Source organism: Rhineura floridana, chromosome 4 (assembly GCF_030035675.1).
Source record: "Rhineura floridana isolate rRhiFlo1 chromosome 4, rRhiFlo1.hap2, whole genome shotgun sequence".
Taxonomy (NCBI): domain Eukaryota; kingdom Metazoa; phylum Chordata; class Lepidosauria; order Squamata; family Rhineuridae; genus Rhineura; species Rhineura floridana.
In genome coordinates, this window is record NC_084483.1 from 66765156 (window position 1) to 66779268 (window position 14113).

The 14113-nt window shown below is 41.3% G+C and overlaps 1 protein-coding gene across 2 annotated transcripts in view; it reads left to right on the forward strand.

Moving 5' to 3' along the window:
• The window catches only part of PRSS35 (serine protease 35), a 56790-nt gene extending 48082 nt beyond the window's left edge, over positions 1 to 8708 (forward strand). For both annotated transcript variants that reach the window (XM_061623245.1, XM_061623244.1), the window contains one exon: positions 4854 to 8708. In XM_061623245.1, the coding sequence (XP_061479229.1) occupies positions 4870 to 6114 (1245 nt within the window). In that variant the 5' untranslated portion in view covers positions 4854 to 4869 and the 3' untranslated portion in view covers positions 6115 to 8708. The remainder of the gene's footprint in view (positions 1 to 4853) is intronic.
• The last annotated feature ends 5405 nt before the right edge of the window (positions 8709 to 14113 follow it).

Sequence of the window (14113 nt, forward strand, 5' to 3'; positions counted from 1 at the left end):
AAAATAACAAATTAAACTATGTAGTCTGACAGCCACAATAAAAATATAAAATCACCATTTAAGTTGACAACTCTAGGCACTGCCAATAGTGTATATTAATATCAAAGACTGTTGTTCTATGGCCCAGTTCTCTTTTCATTCCATAAATTTATGTACTAACTACTATGCTAGCATACCTTATTGCGAAACATCCCATCTTTCATTTATGTGTGTGATGTTCTAGTCCACATATGGGCTGTTCTCTGTAGGCTCACCAAGCTGCAGGGAACCTTGTCCACTTTTTCCCACCGCCCAGATGATTAGCCATCCCTTCCAATGCTGGCAGGTAGCATGAGTATAGCTGTTTGAGCTGCATTGGGATTGCTAGAGAGTACCCATTAAAATCTGCACTCTCCACCACTGCCAATGCAGCTGTGGAGGGGGCAGGTTAAAGTGGGGCAGGAGATGCTGACTCTGCTGTGCCTCCCCCAGCCAGGTCCTTTCCCACCTACTGACATGCAGCCTCTGACTGCCAGCCAAACTGCCATATGTGGCCCCTGGGGGCAAAAAGCTTATCCACTCCTTTTCTAGTACATGAACAGACTTGGAACAGTCTCAACTATTGCATTATGTCTAAAATTTATATCCTGCTCTTCATCATAAAATGATCTCAGGGTAGGTTACAAAATATAAAATTAAAAATAATCAATAAAATCACACACAGTTTTAACTTTGCTCCATCATCCTGGCCAATGCCGTACACTCAGTAAAAGTCATGGTAGAAAGGAAATGTTTTCATGTGGCACCTGAAAGTAATCAATGCTAATGTGATAGAAAAAGAAAAGGTTTCCATAAGAAGCATTGTGCATGTATATAAAGGGAGGAGGCAATAGGATTCCAGAAGCCTGTCCTATGTAAGTGAATGGCAACGCCTGTATGAACTTAACTTATCCACTTAGTTGATCATCAGATGGGGTCCTGCATTGACTGTCCAGAATTTCTGAGGTGTGGAAAGTGATTATAAGAAGACCCCTTCAGCAGCCAAGACACTGCTCTGTGGAACATCCTGCATAAGCAAATGCAATAAGCTAAGCTTCTTTTCTCCTGCTTTTAGGAAGTGGATTATACAGCCACAAGGGTGGCTGTATACTATAGCCAGCATTTATTTTTTGCATTCCGTAATGTTAAATTGAAAATACCCCTCATGCCATTCCAGTGCTTCCCATAAGCTCATTTCAAAACAAAACCTTACAGAACGTATAGTCCTGGACTCAGAAACGCTTGGTCAACAACCCCCTAAGTTTTTATGGCAATACACAAAACAGTCAGAGAGAATCAAGAGTTCATAGTGTAAGAACAGAGAAAAACCAGACAACTGTTGGACTTTTTTCTGCCAGTGTTCTCATAATTTGTTGAAATTCATTAAATATTAGCCATGTTCACAGAGTACCTGTAATCCTATTACTAACCTTGCTCCATACTCTGACCTTCATCTTCCTCAGTTTAAAAGTTAAAAAAATGCCTGGCTGATTTTTAATTAATTTACAAAATTTAGCATTGCAATGATAAGCCTGGGCATGCTCAGTAAGAACCAACTATCAGTGTTCTGAAAGCCAGACTCACAGCTGCTTGGCTTCCCTAATTGGGGCCACATCCACGCCAGACATTTATTTCATTTTAGACAGTCATTGCTTCCCCCAAAAAATCCTGGGAAGTGTAGTTTGTGAAGGGTGCTGAGAGGAGACTCCTATTCCCCTGAGAGATCTCCAATGGCCAGAGAGGTTTAACAGTCAGCCACTCTGATTAAAGCTCAACAGGGCATCTCCTAGCAACTCTTATCACCCTTCACTAACTACACTTCCCAGGATTCTCTGGGAGAAACCATGACTGCCTAAAGTGAAATAAAGGTCTGGTGTGGATGTGGCCGGGGACAGCTTTAGTTTAAATGTGGGTGGGAGACTATATGTGCTTGCTGCAGAATAAAAGGTGGGGGAAACCCAGAAAAACAATTACTGTTCACAGTGTTTTCCTAAGGAAAGGAAAGGGAAGAGACTTTCCCTCTGCTCAGTGCCCGCCCATTCAATCTCCTCCCCTCCCCCTTCCTCCACTTCCCCTCCTCCTCTCCTCCTTGTTCCTCCGCCAGGTCAGTTTCACCTATCCTAAGCATAATTGCACAGGAGTAAATACCATTAAACTCAAAAAGCATGCAAATGATCAAACCTGCCCTCCTCCCTCCTATCCCTCCTCTTGCCTCTTCCTTCCTCCTCCCTTTGCCCCTTCCTCCTCATCCCCTTCCAATCTCCTCCTTCCCCTCCTTCCTCTCCCCTCTCCCGACCCTTCCTCATTCCTTCTCCTCTTCCTTCCCCTCCCTCCTCCCCCATGGTCAGTTTTACCTATCCTAACCATGATTGCACAGGAGTAAATCCCACTGAACTGAGTAAGCATGCAAATGATCAGACAGAAGCAAAAGAAAAAGATTTATTATAGGAAACTTCACTAAAATTGCAAAGTAAATCAAATATATTTGAAGTGACTATCTGAACTATAACAACTGTTTTAATATTGTTGCTTCCTTCCTGCTAAAACAAGATCAGCACAGCACATGTCTTGTTTCTGCTATTTGGGCTGATTGCAGGTGTTGCCACCACTTACCATATGCTCAGAGGCACATGTTACCAAATTCTTCCAAGCTATACAGGAAGTGGATTGGACTGTGAAAGACCAACCCAAATTGTGTTTGCATTTTGAAAAAATTGTAGGGCAGTACAATATCTCAGAGAGGAGGTCAGGTCTCCTGCTCCTCTGGTGCATTCACTATAGCTGTCCAATTTCCCTGCTTTTTAAAATTTGATAGAAATATCTGTCGGCTATAGGTACATTCTTAAACCACAAGTTTTTTTTTTGCCTATTAGTGAATTTCTTTCTATTCTGTAAAGCCTTTGAAAATATATGCTAGTAAAACAAAGGAAAAACAGCATAAGTTCTTTGATATTGTTGATGTTGTCACCATTATACAAATCAGTAGCAATGGTATCTTTCAAAGCCCATCCACTCCCAGAAATAACAAAGAAAGCTTCAGACTCCTAACTAAAGCATCCAAGTGTAGAAAAAGGAAAAGAAGTAAAATGGGAGGAGGCTATGCACAGAAGGGGTGACTTCAAGGAGTCATTGCTCGAAAATCATGTCAGATGGAAGTAAAGATTATAACAGGGGTATCTCTTCCTGTGAAAAGCAATTCCTATTCCTTTGGCACACAGATGAAGCATGTTATTGATCCCCAGAAGGCAATATATGATTTTCTTAAGGTTAAACTAGATGCAACACAGGAACTGTGTGGCATGTTTCCTGATGGTTATTGTTCCTATTTTGATGCAGCTGTGAAGGTGTTCCGAATTTGATCAGAGCACCAGCACACAAAGAGAACATGCATAGCCATTGCTCTACTGGACATTGCTTTGATTAAAATCGCCCTGGGACACAAGGTGCTTTTATTCCTGCAGTGGAAAAGATACCTGAACCTGGTACCTTTTCCCATTGTTGGGTTACTGCCAAAACTTTAGATGGGTGAGACTCAAGTCTGTCCACTTGAATCATGTGCCTAGACAAGGGTGGAAATCAGCAATTCTTAGTAGATCTGGGGCAGAGCCCAACACAAAACCTATTTATTCATCTAAGACGGGTAGCCAACATGATGCCCTCCAGATGTTGTTGGACAACAACTCCCATCATCCTTGACCATTGGCCCAGCTGGCTGGGGATGATGGGAGTTGAACAACATCTGAAGGGCACCATATTGGCCACCCTCGATATATAGTATACAGCCAAAGGGGGGACAAGAAGGGAAATAGTCCGGCCTCTTGCTTTTCTGGCAACTGACCAGAAACAAAAAACAAAACAAACACACAGTCATTTTTTTCACACCTCAGCTACCAACCTTCATTCATTCATTCATTGAGTTTGTCCATCTACAGGCTGAATTAGATGAGATGAAGATTTGTAAATTATCTCCTGGTCTCTCTAAAAGCAGCCAGGAAGGGTCCCAAACTGGAATGGAACCATGGGGAGCAGAAGTTAACTCCTTTCCACAGTGTGAGCTCCTCCCTCTTAATTGCTGTTTTCCCCGTTAGAAGAAATACACATATTTCATGAGGAAAGGGGAAGGTTAATCCCTCCTTTCCCAGAATAGTCCATTTTGTCCCCCCCCCCACCAGTGCTTTTAAATTAAATTTAATGTGACAGATCATCAAGTGGCATCTTACCTAGTTTGGTCCTTAGATAGGTAGAAGTACAGTGCAGAGCTGCATAGTAGCTATGTTTTGAGTCTGTCATTTTCAGACAACATGCAGAGTATTTTTTTAGGTGTGCACCCTAGATAAATTATGACTGGGGGTGTAACCAGAACCACATAGTTCCATATATCCTTTTATAACAAACGATTAAAGGCACCCAATATGAAGGTTCCCCTGCCCCAATGGATTTCTGTATTGGCTCTTAAATACATTGGTGCTGTGCATTCCACCTAAACTTCTCGTTGTTTAAAAGTCTAGGCCACCATGTGGTTAAAAGCAGAGTGAAGAACAGAAAGAAAAATATTTTCATGAATCTTTCTGGCTTTTCACAGCCAAATGAGTGACAATGTGGTTAAATATTTATATAATTAAACACAGGACAAAATTGCAAAGACCTAAAATTAGAGGAAGTTCCTGAAGGTTGCATTAGTACCTTATTTTATTCTGTTTCTAGGAGTGCTGATGCTATTTTTAAGTATCTTGACCATGCTACAAAAATAGTACAATACTTATGTTATCCTTTAAATGGAAACTTCTCCAAAGCTGCAGTATTTAAACAAACACTTGTGCTTTTTTTTAAAACAGAAAACAAAGATACAAGATGGCCCATGTTCTTCTGTTACTGCTGTTTTCCACTCCTGCCTTGAGTCTCATTAATGGAATAGATGTAGAACAAGATTTCAGCTGGCAGTTAAAAAAAGTACCACAGATTGTGAAAGAAAAAACTTTCCCCCTCGACACTCCTAAATTTGAAGCAAATGCCAAATTGGAGCTGAGTGGAGTATGTGGGATTGAATGCCAAAGGACACTCCCGGTGCCACGCTTGTCTGACTTGAAAGAGCTCCTCTCCTATGAGACTGTCTTTGAGAACGGCACACGGACTCTGACTGAGGTGAACGTCCTGGGGGTGGAGTTTGATCCAGTGGCCAACGCCACCACCAGAGTGCTCTCAAGAAGAAAGAGGCAAGTCTACGGCACAGACAGCAGGTTCAGCATTTCAGACACCCGCTTTCTGACCAATTTCCCTTTCAGCACTGCTGTAAAGATCTCCACAGGGTGCAGTGGCATCCTGATATCCCCAAAGCACGTCCTCACTGCTGCTCACTGTGTGCACGATGGCAAAGACTACATCAAAGGCAGCAAGAAGCTGAGAGTGGGGCTGCTGAGGCTGAAATCCAAAGGCAGTGGCAAGAGACACAGGGGAGCCAGAAGGAGTAAGAGGGAAGTGTCAGAGGTCGAAGAACACCGTGTGGATGCCAAACAGCTGAAACAAAGCTCCAGCAACAGAGGTGGCAGAAAACAAAAGGCATTGGGGTTGAATGAGAAGAAATCTGAGCGTAAGCCCTCCTTCCAATGGACCAGAGTTAAAAGTACACAAATCCCCAAAGGCTGGCTGAAAGGCGTAACTGGAGATGTTGCAGTGGATTATGACTATGCAGTCCTGGAGCTCAAGCGTCCCCACAAGAAGAAATACATGGAGCTGGGCATCAGCCCAGCTAGCAAAATGATGCCTGGAAACATGATCCACTTTTCCGGATATGATGCTGACCGGTCTGGCCAGCTGGTCTATCGGTTTTGCAGCATATCTGAGGAATCCAGTGATCTTTTCTACCAATATTGTGATGCCGAGTCTGGGTCTGCCGGATCAGGAATCTACCTTCGACTTAAAGAGCCAGACATGAAGAAATGGAAGCGCAAAATTATTGCCATTTATTCTGGTCATCAGTGGGTGGATGTCAATGGGGAACAGCAGGATTACAATGTAGCAGTTCGAATTACTCCCCTCAAATATGCCCAGATTTGCCTCTGGATACATGGGAACAATGAGAACTGTGCACAGGGCTAATGACAGCTGACACAAGATCAACCTAGTATCTGACAGTGCTATATAGTAAAGACCTGCAAAAATAAAAACTGAAAGTACGTTGACCTGGGTCTGATTTTATTTGAACTTGAAACCAACAAGTACCTTTTGATACGCTGAAAAAAATCAAAAACATTTACAGAGCATTTAGCACAATTTTCCCACTGGGTTGCTTTAAATTGACCATAGACGTGACGTGCATTTACAATCCCAAATTGTATTACTGTATTTATTGTTTTTAAATTGTGGTAAATTTGAGTCATTTGTATTACACAACAAAAATTAATGGCTCCTTCTGTTTGCTTGCATTTTTAAAGAGAAGCATCTTGTCTTTTAACTGGTACTATTAAAATATGTGATTGTTTTGTTTTCAACTTAATTTACTTGTCTCAGGGTTCTGCTCCAGTAAACATTTTTCTGTTAATGCAGGTTGCATGCTCATTATTGTATAGTATCTGCAGGACAATCCAATTGTGAAACACTGTGATAAGATAAGAAACAAAACTCTCCCATAATCATTATTGTAGAGGAGACAATACCTTTTCACACTGATGCCTCTGCCAAGTTAGCTTAGGTTAGGTCATATGTAAAACCCACAAATTCCTTTTCCTTGAATTCTAAAGTAGCAAACCAGAGTTTAATGAATGTAGCATGTCTAGCTTTGGGGGCAAAAGAAACCATATGAGTATAATTTAATGCCTGCAAAGATATGCAAAACTGGGATGATTTTGTTTCAACCAGTCACTATTTTGAACAAATCGCTGCCTTGAAAAAAAATTCCTGTGATGATTCATTTGTCAAAGAGGCAACGGTGACAACTACTAATTCAAGTTTTAAAACAATATATACAGAGTTAAACATACCAGAAATGAATAGGGTTGTCTTTAAAAAAAAAAGTTCTGCCTTCAGAGCTAGGAGATTATAGGCCAAGAGTCCATGTGCACTAAAGGGTGCCCCCATTCATCTGGAGAGGAAGGCAGCTCTGTTCTCTCAATGGCAAAAAATTCATTGACGTGAATTGGGAAGCCCTTTCAACAAGGGGAACACATTGCTAAGATAAGATGACTGAGTTGTAGTAGGATTTATAAGTCAACAGACTATGAGCTCATCTACACGGTGTTTTAATGTGTGTTTGGTGCTACTCACACCTCCTTTTAATCCTCATGGTCCACATGACATTACTGTCAAACAGAAGCTATCACGCTGTTTCCCCCCTGTAAATCCATACTAACCCAGTCCTCTGATAATACGAAAAGGGAAGGAAAAAATGTCTTCACTTCGTATCTCTAGTACTTTTAGGTGGACGTGTCAATCGTTTCCCTCTCCATGCTCACTCCCTCCTCCTTCATTCATTTTATTTCCAGTAGGCTAAAAAGCAACTTCCAGCTGCTGTCCCCCATTCTGCTAGCTTTTTTTATGTTGCTGCAAACAATGCCTTATTTTTCTTTTCCCTTTGTGTGCAAAAGCTTAGCACTGCTCAGATAAAGATTTGTATTTCAGCTGTATCCAACCAGGGAAAACACATATATTCACACTTCTGGTTGTTTTCTTTTTTTAAGGAACCCACTGAAGCATACTTGGTTGCCAAGCAACCAGAGGGAGTGGAAATGTTAAATTAGAGGGTGTGATCATTAGGAAACTGGATGATTGATCCTTCCCCTCAGTGTGAATAGAAAACACAATGTTTGCAGCTGGCTTTGAGCCCTTACTATGGACGGTGCAAATAGAAAACGGAGATAAAAACAGCATCTTTAGTATGAAGTATTTCTCCCATGAGGATAAGCCCTACCTTTCCTCTGATGGTTTGTGGAATGGGTAGTTGTGATTCTCAGCATCAAAAATTGCCAAAGCAGATCACACTTTGCTGAGTTATGTTTCAGTGTTATGGAAAAAGTAGATTAACTTTTTATGTAAATATATTAGGTGACTTATTATATAGCAATAAACCTATTGGGTTTGTTTCCATTTTTAAACCACATCTTTTACTAGAAAAGTATTTAATGTGAGCTTGAGTACTGAAAATTTACATATTTCAGTAGCTTTTTAAAAATTATATCAGATGAGCTTCTTGCTTAAAATGTATTCATGTATGTGAAAAACCTTTGTGACAAGCAAGATTGTTAGGATGCTATTTAACATGTAACATTAAGATGCATACTCCAGGCCCATATAAGCTTGGTTTTCATTAGCATCACAGTAATTCAGTGTTTAACATGCATTGATCAACTTTTCAATATATATAGATGGACAAAACCTTTAAAAGGACCTCTTATGTGTGAATGAGGTATTATTAAAAATACAATTTTTCAAAGATATTGAATCTGGCACTGACTTGCCAAGACATTTTTATTCTGTTACCAAAATGTGCATTTGAAATTATCCCAGACAAAATTAACATTTGTTATCAAAGTATACAGCAAGTATGTAATTTAAATTCATTTTTTAAAAACTATAAATTCTTCATTCTGAAAGAAGCAAAATACACAGATAAAAGTAGCTGAATACAGCTACTTTTTTAGAAGCAGGACATCAATTAGATAAATTATTTTAAAAGGTACAACAATAGCAATCGTTTAGAGAGAAAAGTATTTATTTTATTATGCTGAATAAACCAATACTTCAATATTAAAATAATTTAAAACAACCTCTACTGAGCTTTTTCATATTTTCTTTACACTTAAGGCCTTAAGTATTGCGAAAGAAGCTGATCATATTGTTTAATTGTTAAATAACCCAGTTTTGTTGCATGATATGAAGTCTTTTCAATTAGCTAACAGCTGTACACAGAAAGTAAATGTAGTTGCCTTGACCCATAAAAAAATCCAAAATCCATATTCATCAGCCAGTATCTTCATTAGGTCAACCAAAATATGGCAAAATAGCGTGCAAGCTTTTGAATTCTTCAGAACTTTTTATTAGACTAGATGGTTAACAGAGCAATGGGGAGGGGAGGGGACAGGAGAAAGCGAAAAATTCTGGCTGATGTTGAAGCCATGGAGTCTGCATCTGGTCCTAGTCTTAAGAAGGAATTGGGAAGAAGGTATCAGACAATGAAATTTTGAGTTCTGTGTGGATATCAGGTTGCACCAAGGCCTGCTGGAGAAAAAGAAGCATTTCACAATTACTGATTCCTATGCTTTGAAAACATAAGCAGGGGCAGTTACACAGGTCTAGGAATGGTCAAATCTGTCAATTTCAGTTTCTTCCAGTTTCTCATTTTTCCAATCTTACATATGTTCTTCCAGATTTCCTATCAGTCTGAATTAAAAATTCATCAGCATTTTAGTATGGGGTTTGTGTGGTGTGTACACACATATATGCATTTTTATGCACACTTTGCCTAGTATATGCCGTTTTATACACATTACTTGGTTGGAGAACTGCACTGCAAAATTCAGAGAACTGTGGATTTTAAAAGATAATTGCATTTTGGTTCACATATTGTTTCAAGAAATGTGAATCATGTAGATTTGCATTTAAATCCAAACCAAACCAAATTTCTCCTCCCATGCCTACACAGGTCTGTCTGCATTCAAGGTGAAACACATAGGTTTCTTGGTAGGTAAAAAGCAGGAATCATAAGAAACTAGCAGTCCATATATTAGCATTTAAAGTTGGTACATCTACACAGTTTGGAAAGCTGTCTACATGTCAAAATGAAAAGGCGTTTTTTAATTTCTTTATCTTATATTTTGTGCTTGGCATGTAAATACATTCAAGCCAGTAGAAGGGATATTTGGAAACACAGTATAGTATAGGCTTCATATATTAAAAAGTAAGTGCAGCTTCATATGGTAACGGAGAACTTTGCTCTAATTATCCTGAGCAGGGAATTGCATCTCTTGCCTGCATTGGGAACAGCCACAAGCCAAAAGTGAGCCATGAACTGTAGGGTTCTTGCCTCTGCTGTGATTCACAATTTCTGTGTCTTGCATTGTAGGAGAAGCAATCAAACCAGTGTGAACCAGGTTGTGATGGCTTGCAACTTTGGTGAAGATTAAAGGTGCATGTTTACAGGCAACTGGTGGCAGTGCATGCCATCGCTGAAGTGGCAGCCAGGCTTTGTTCTCAGCTGATAAGCTGCTGCCGCCGCCAAGTGGAAGAGAATGATTGCACATCCACTGCACAAACATGAGCTAATGAGGTCACATCACAAACTCTGAAAACCTCCACTAAAGGAAGAATAAATCCTGGACCTACTAATAAGTGGGATTGAACAGGGTAAAAAATGAAGTCCTTTATCTACAAAGTTAAACTATAGTCATTGCAGACATTTCTCAAATATTTGACAAATACAATTCAATTTCACACTAAGGTACTCATTCCTGCTAGGTCAGTGGGGTGTAGATCATTAGTACTGTCACCGTCTTAAAACATCAAGCATCCCATTTTATCAAAACCTGTAAGTTGGTCAAAAGTAAGGCTGAGCTTAAAGATCTCTAACTTTTTTCTTGAAAGGACAGCAGAAGTTTGATGAAAGTTCCTTTTGATCGTCTTTTTAATAGGTTTGCAATCTCTGCACAGTCCTGGTGGTGGCAACTACTCCCTGCTCTTGCTGGGTGCCTTTTTTAACCTGCAAGTTGCCAGAATAAGGACATGGAGCATTGCCCTCACTCTGAATTGGCTTCAGATACTACCACTTTACTAAAGTGCTGTTCGCTCCTCTGGGTTATTTATTTATTTATTTCATTTATATCCCGCTCTTCCTCCCGGCAGGAGTGGGTTGCAGTCTTTTGAGACAGCTGAAGTCTCTGGTAAGTGCTGCAAGGACTGGGACCCCGTGCCTGACCCTTGCTTCAGAGAGAGGCTGTAGTTAATTGTGCATCCTCTTGCATCAGCTCCTGGCTGGGTCAGGAGGCATAAAAGCCCGGCTGCCCTTGGGCGGCAGGACTGCCACCAACAGGGTTGCCACCAAAGGGGAGCCCCTTAGGGAGTCCTGAGGGTGAGGGCGCTACCCTCTTCTGTTTCTTTCTTACTCTCTTTTCCCCTAACCAATCTGGAGGAGATTGGTAGTGGGGAGGGCGTATGGCTCATGTATAGTACGTGTGCAGGGTCAGAACCTGTGCAGTGAACTGAATGATAGGAGAAAGTGCCAAATGCCTTCAGAGTGAAAGTCCGTAACTGGCAGAAGGCTGGCCCTCCCCAAGTGTGAGATGGGGGGGAATAGATGTGCCCTGTGTGAAAGATATTGAGGGGGTCTGACTGTTCCTAATTCTTTCAGAGGCCTACTGGGATAATTGGCTCAGTTAGGCTTTGCTGGTGGGCTCTTGTTGGATCCATATCAGGTGTTTAGGAGGCGTCTTAGTTAAGGAGGGACATGGGTGATGCCACACCAATTTTTGTGATCACGGGTAGAGGGAAGTATAGCCATGGGGGGTGAATTACCATAGAAGACGAGGACAAGGCTATCTACGCCTTGTTTCTCCCTCCCACTCCTCTCATGGATGGGTTCCTCATTGCTCATCTGCTGTCCCCACTGGCCTGTGTGTAGTGTTGTTTAATGCCAGATCAGTACACCATAAGACTACACTCATCCATGATTTGATCATGGATGCAGGTGCCGATTTGGTGTGCATTAGCAAGACCTGGGTGGGTGTGCTGGGAGGAGTTGATCTGAACTCAGAAGTGCTTGCTTAACAACCCTCTACTTTTGCATGGCAATACACACAACAGTCAGAGAGAACAGAGAGTTCAAAGTATAAAACAAGAGGAAAAAATCCAGACCCCTTCTGGACCATTTTCTGTCACAGTTCTCATAATCTGTTGAAATTAATTAAAAAGCAGCCATGTTCACAGAGTACCTGTAATCCTATTACTGACCTTGACCCATACTCTGATCTTCATCTTCTGCAGTTTCAAAGTTAAAAAAAATGTCTGGCTGATTTTTAATTACAGAAATTTTGGTTTGAACTCAATGATAATGTCGGGCATGCTCAGTAAGAACCAACTATCAGTGTTCTAAAAGCCAGACTCACAGCTGCTTGGCTTGCCTAATCAGGGACCACATCCACACCAGACTTTATTTATTTATTTATTTATTATTTCAATTTATATACCGCCCTTAGCAGAATAGCTCTCAGGGCGGTGAACAAACAAGATAAAATACAATATATCATAGTAAAAAATCACAAAAACATGTACAAACAAACAACAGAAAGCACAACAAAAACGAAATACAACACAAATTAAGAAGGATACATGTTAAAAGTAGAAAGATTAAGAAAATTAAAAGATTAAAATGCCTGGGAGCATAAAAAGGTCTTTACCTGGTGCCGGAAAGATAGAAGTGTAGGCGCCAGGCGTACCTCTTCGGGGAGGCTGTTCCACAACTCAGGGGCCACCACAGAAAAGGCCCTAGATCTAGTAACCACCCTCCGGGCTTCCCGATGAGCTGGTACCCGGAGGAGGGCCTTAGATTCTGAACGAAATGAACGGGTAGGTTCATAGCGAGAGAGCCGTTCCACAAGGTATTGAGGTCCCACGCCATGTAAGGCTTTATAGGTCAAAACCAGCACCTTGAATCTCGCCCGGAAGCAAATAGGGAGCCAGTGCAGATGCGCCAGAATAGGTGTTATATGCGAAGACCGACTGGTCCTCGTCAATAGTCTGGCAGCCGCGTTCTGCACCAGCTGAAGCTTCCGAACTGTCTTCAAGGGCAGCCCTATGTAGAGTGCATTACAGTAATCCAATCTTGAAGTTACCAGAGCATGAACAACGGAGGCGAGGTCGTCCCTGTCCAGATAGGGGCGTAGTTGGGCTACCAGACGAAGATGGTAAAATGCATTCCGTGCCACTGAGGCTACTTGGGCCTCGAGAGACAAGGAAGAATCGAAAAGAACCCCCAAACTACGTACCTGTTCTTTCAGGGGGAGTGTAACCCCATCCTGAACAGGGTGAACATCCACCATCTGAGCAGGGAAGGCGTTCACCAGCAGTGTCTCGGTCTTGTCTGGATTGAGTCTCAGTTTATTAGCTCTCATCCAGTCCATTATCGCGGTCAGGCAACGGTTCAGCACATCAACAGACTCACCTGAAGAAGATGAAAAGGAGAAATAGAGCTGCGTGTCATCAGCATATTGATGGCAACGCACTCCAAAACTCCTGATGACCGCACCCAGATGTGAGACAGTCATGGCTTCCCCCAGAGAATTCTGGGAAGTATAGTTTGTAAAGGGTGCCTAGAGGAGACTCCTATTCTCCTGACAGAGCTCCAGTGGCCAGAGGGGTTTAACAGTCAGCCACTCTGATTAAAGCTCTGTGAGGGGGACATGTGCTCAGAGACACATGTTACCAAATTCTTCCAAGCTACACAGGAAGTGGATTGGACTGTGAAAGACCAACCCAAATTACGTTTGCATTTTGACAAATTTATAGGGCAGTCCAATATCTCAGAGAGGAGGTCAGGTCTCCTGCTCCCCTAGTGCATTCACTATAGCTGCCCAATTTCCCTGCTTTTTAAAGGTTGATAGAAATATCTGTTGTCTATAGGTACATTCTGAAACCGCAAGGTTTTTTGCCTATTAGTGAGTAAATATTAGAATGCATGGCTAAATACTGTTGACTTAACCTGTTTAGACAGGGGGTTGGGTACATCTTATGCATATTTTTATTGTACAGTTTTAATTTTGCACCAAAAACTGTAGTCTTGGTCTTCAAATTATACAATAGAGGTGTGTGTTTGTGTTTTGTATGAATCAATGGGTGGAAGTTTAAATGCTGAATTCCTGCCTGTCATATAGCTGTTAGATTCACAGTAAAAAGAATGGCAGCCCTCTGACATTAACTATCCTTTACCCTGCCTGCTCTCCTTTGAGCTTGCTGGATTTGGCAGTGGGAAACAGGAGATATTTTGGAACTATGTGTTGATTAACCAGTTTTGTAAGTAGCAGTACACAGAAAGTCTACTCTGACCTCATAAATGCTCAAAAGGAGTGGCTTCAAACTGACTAGTTTTTTCCTCCTAGATTTACATTAATCCTGT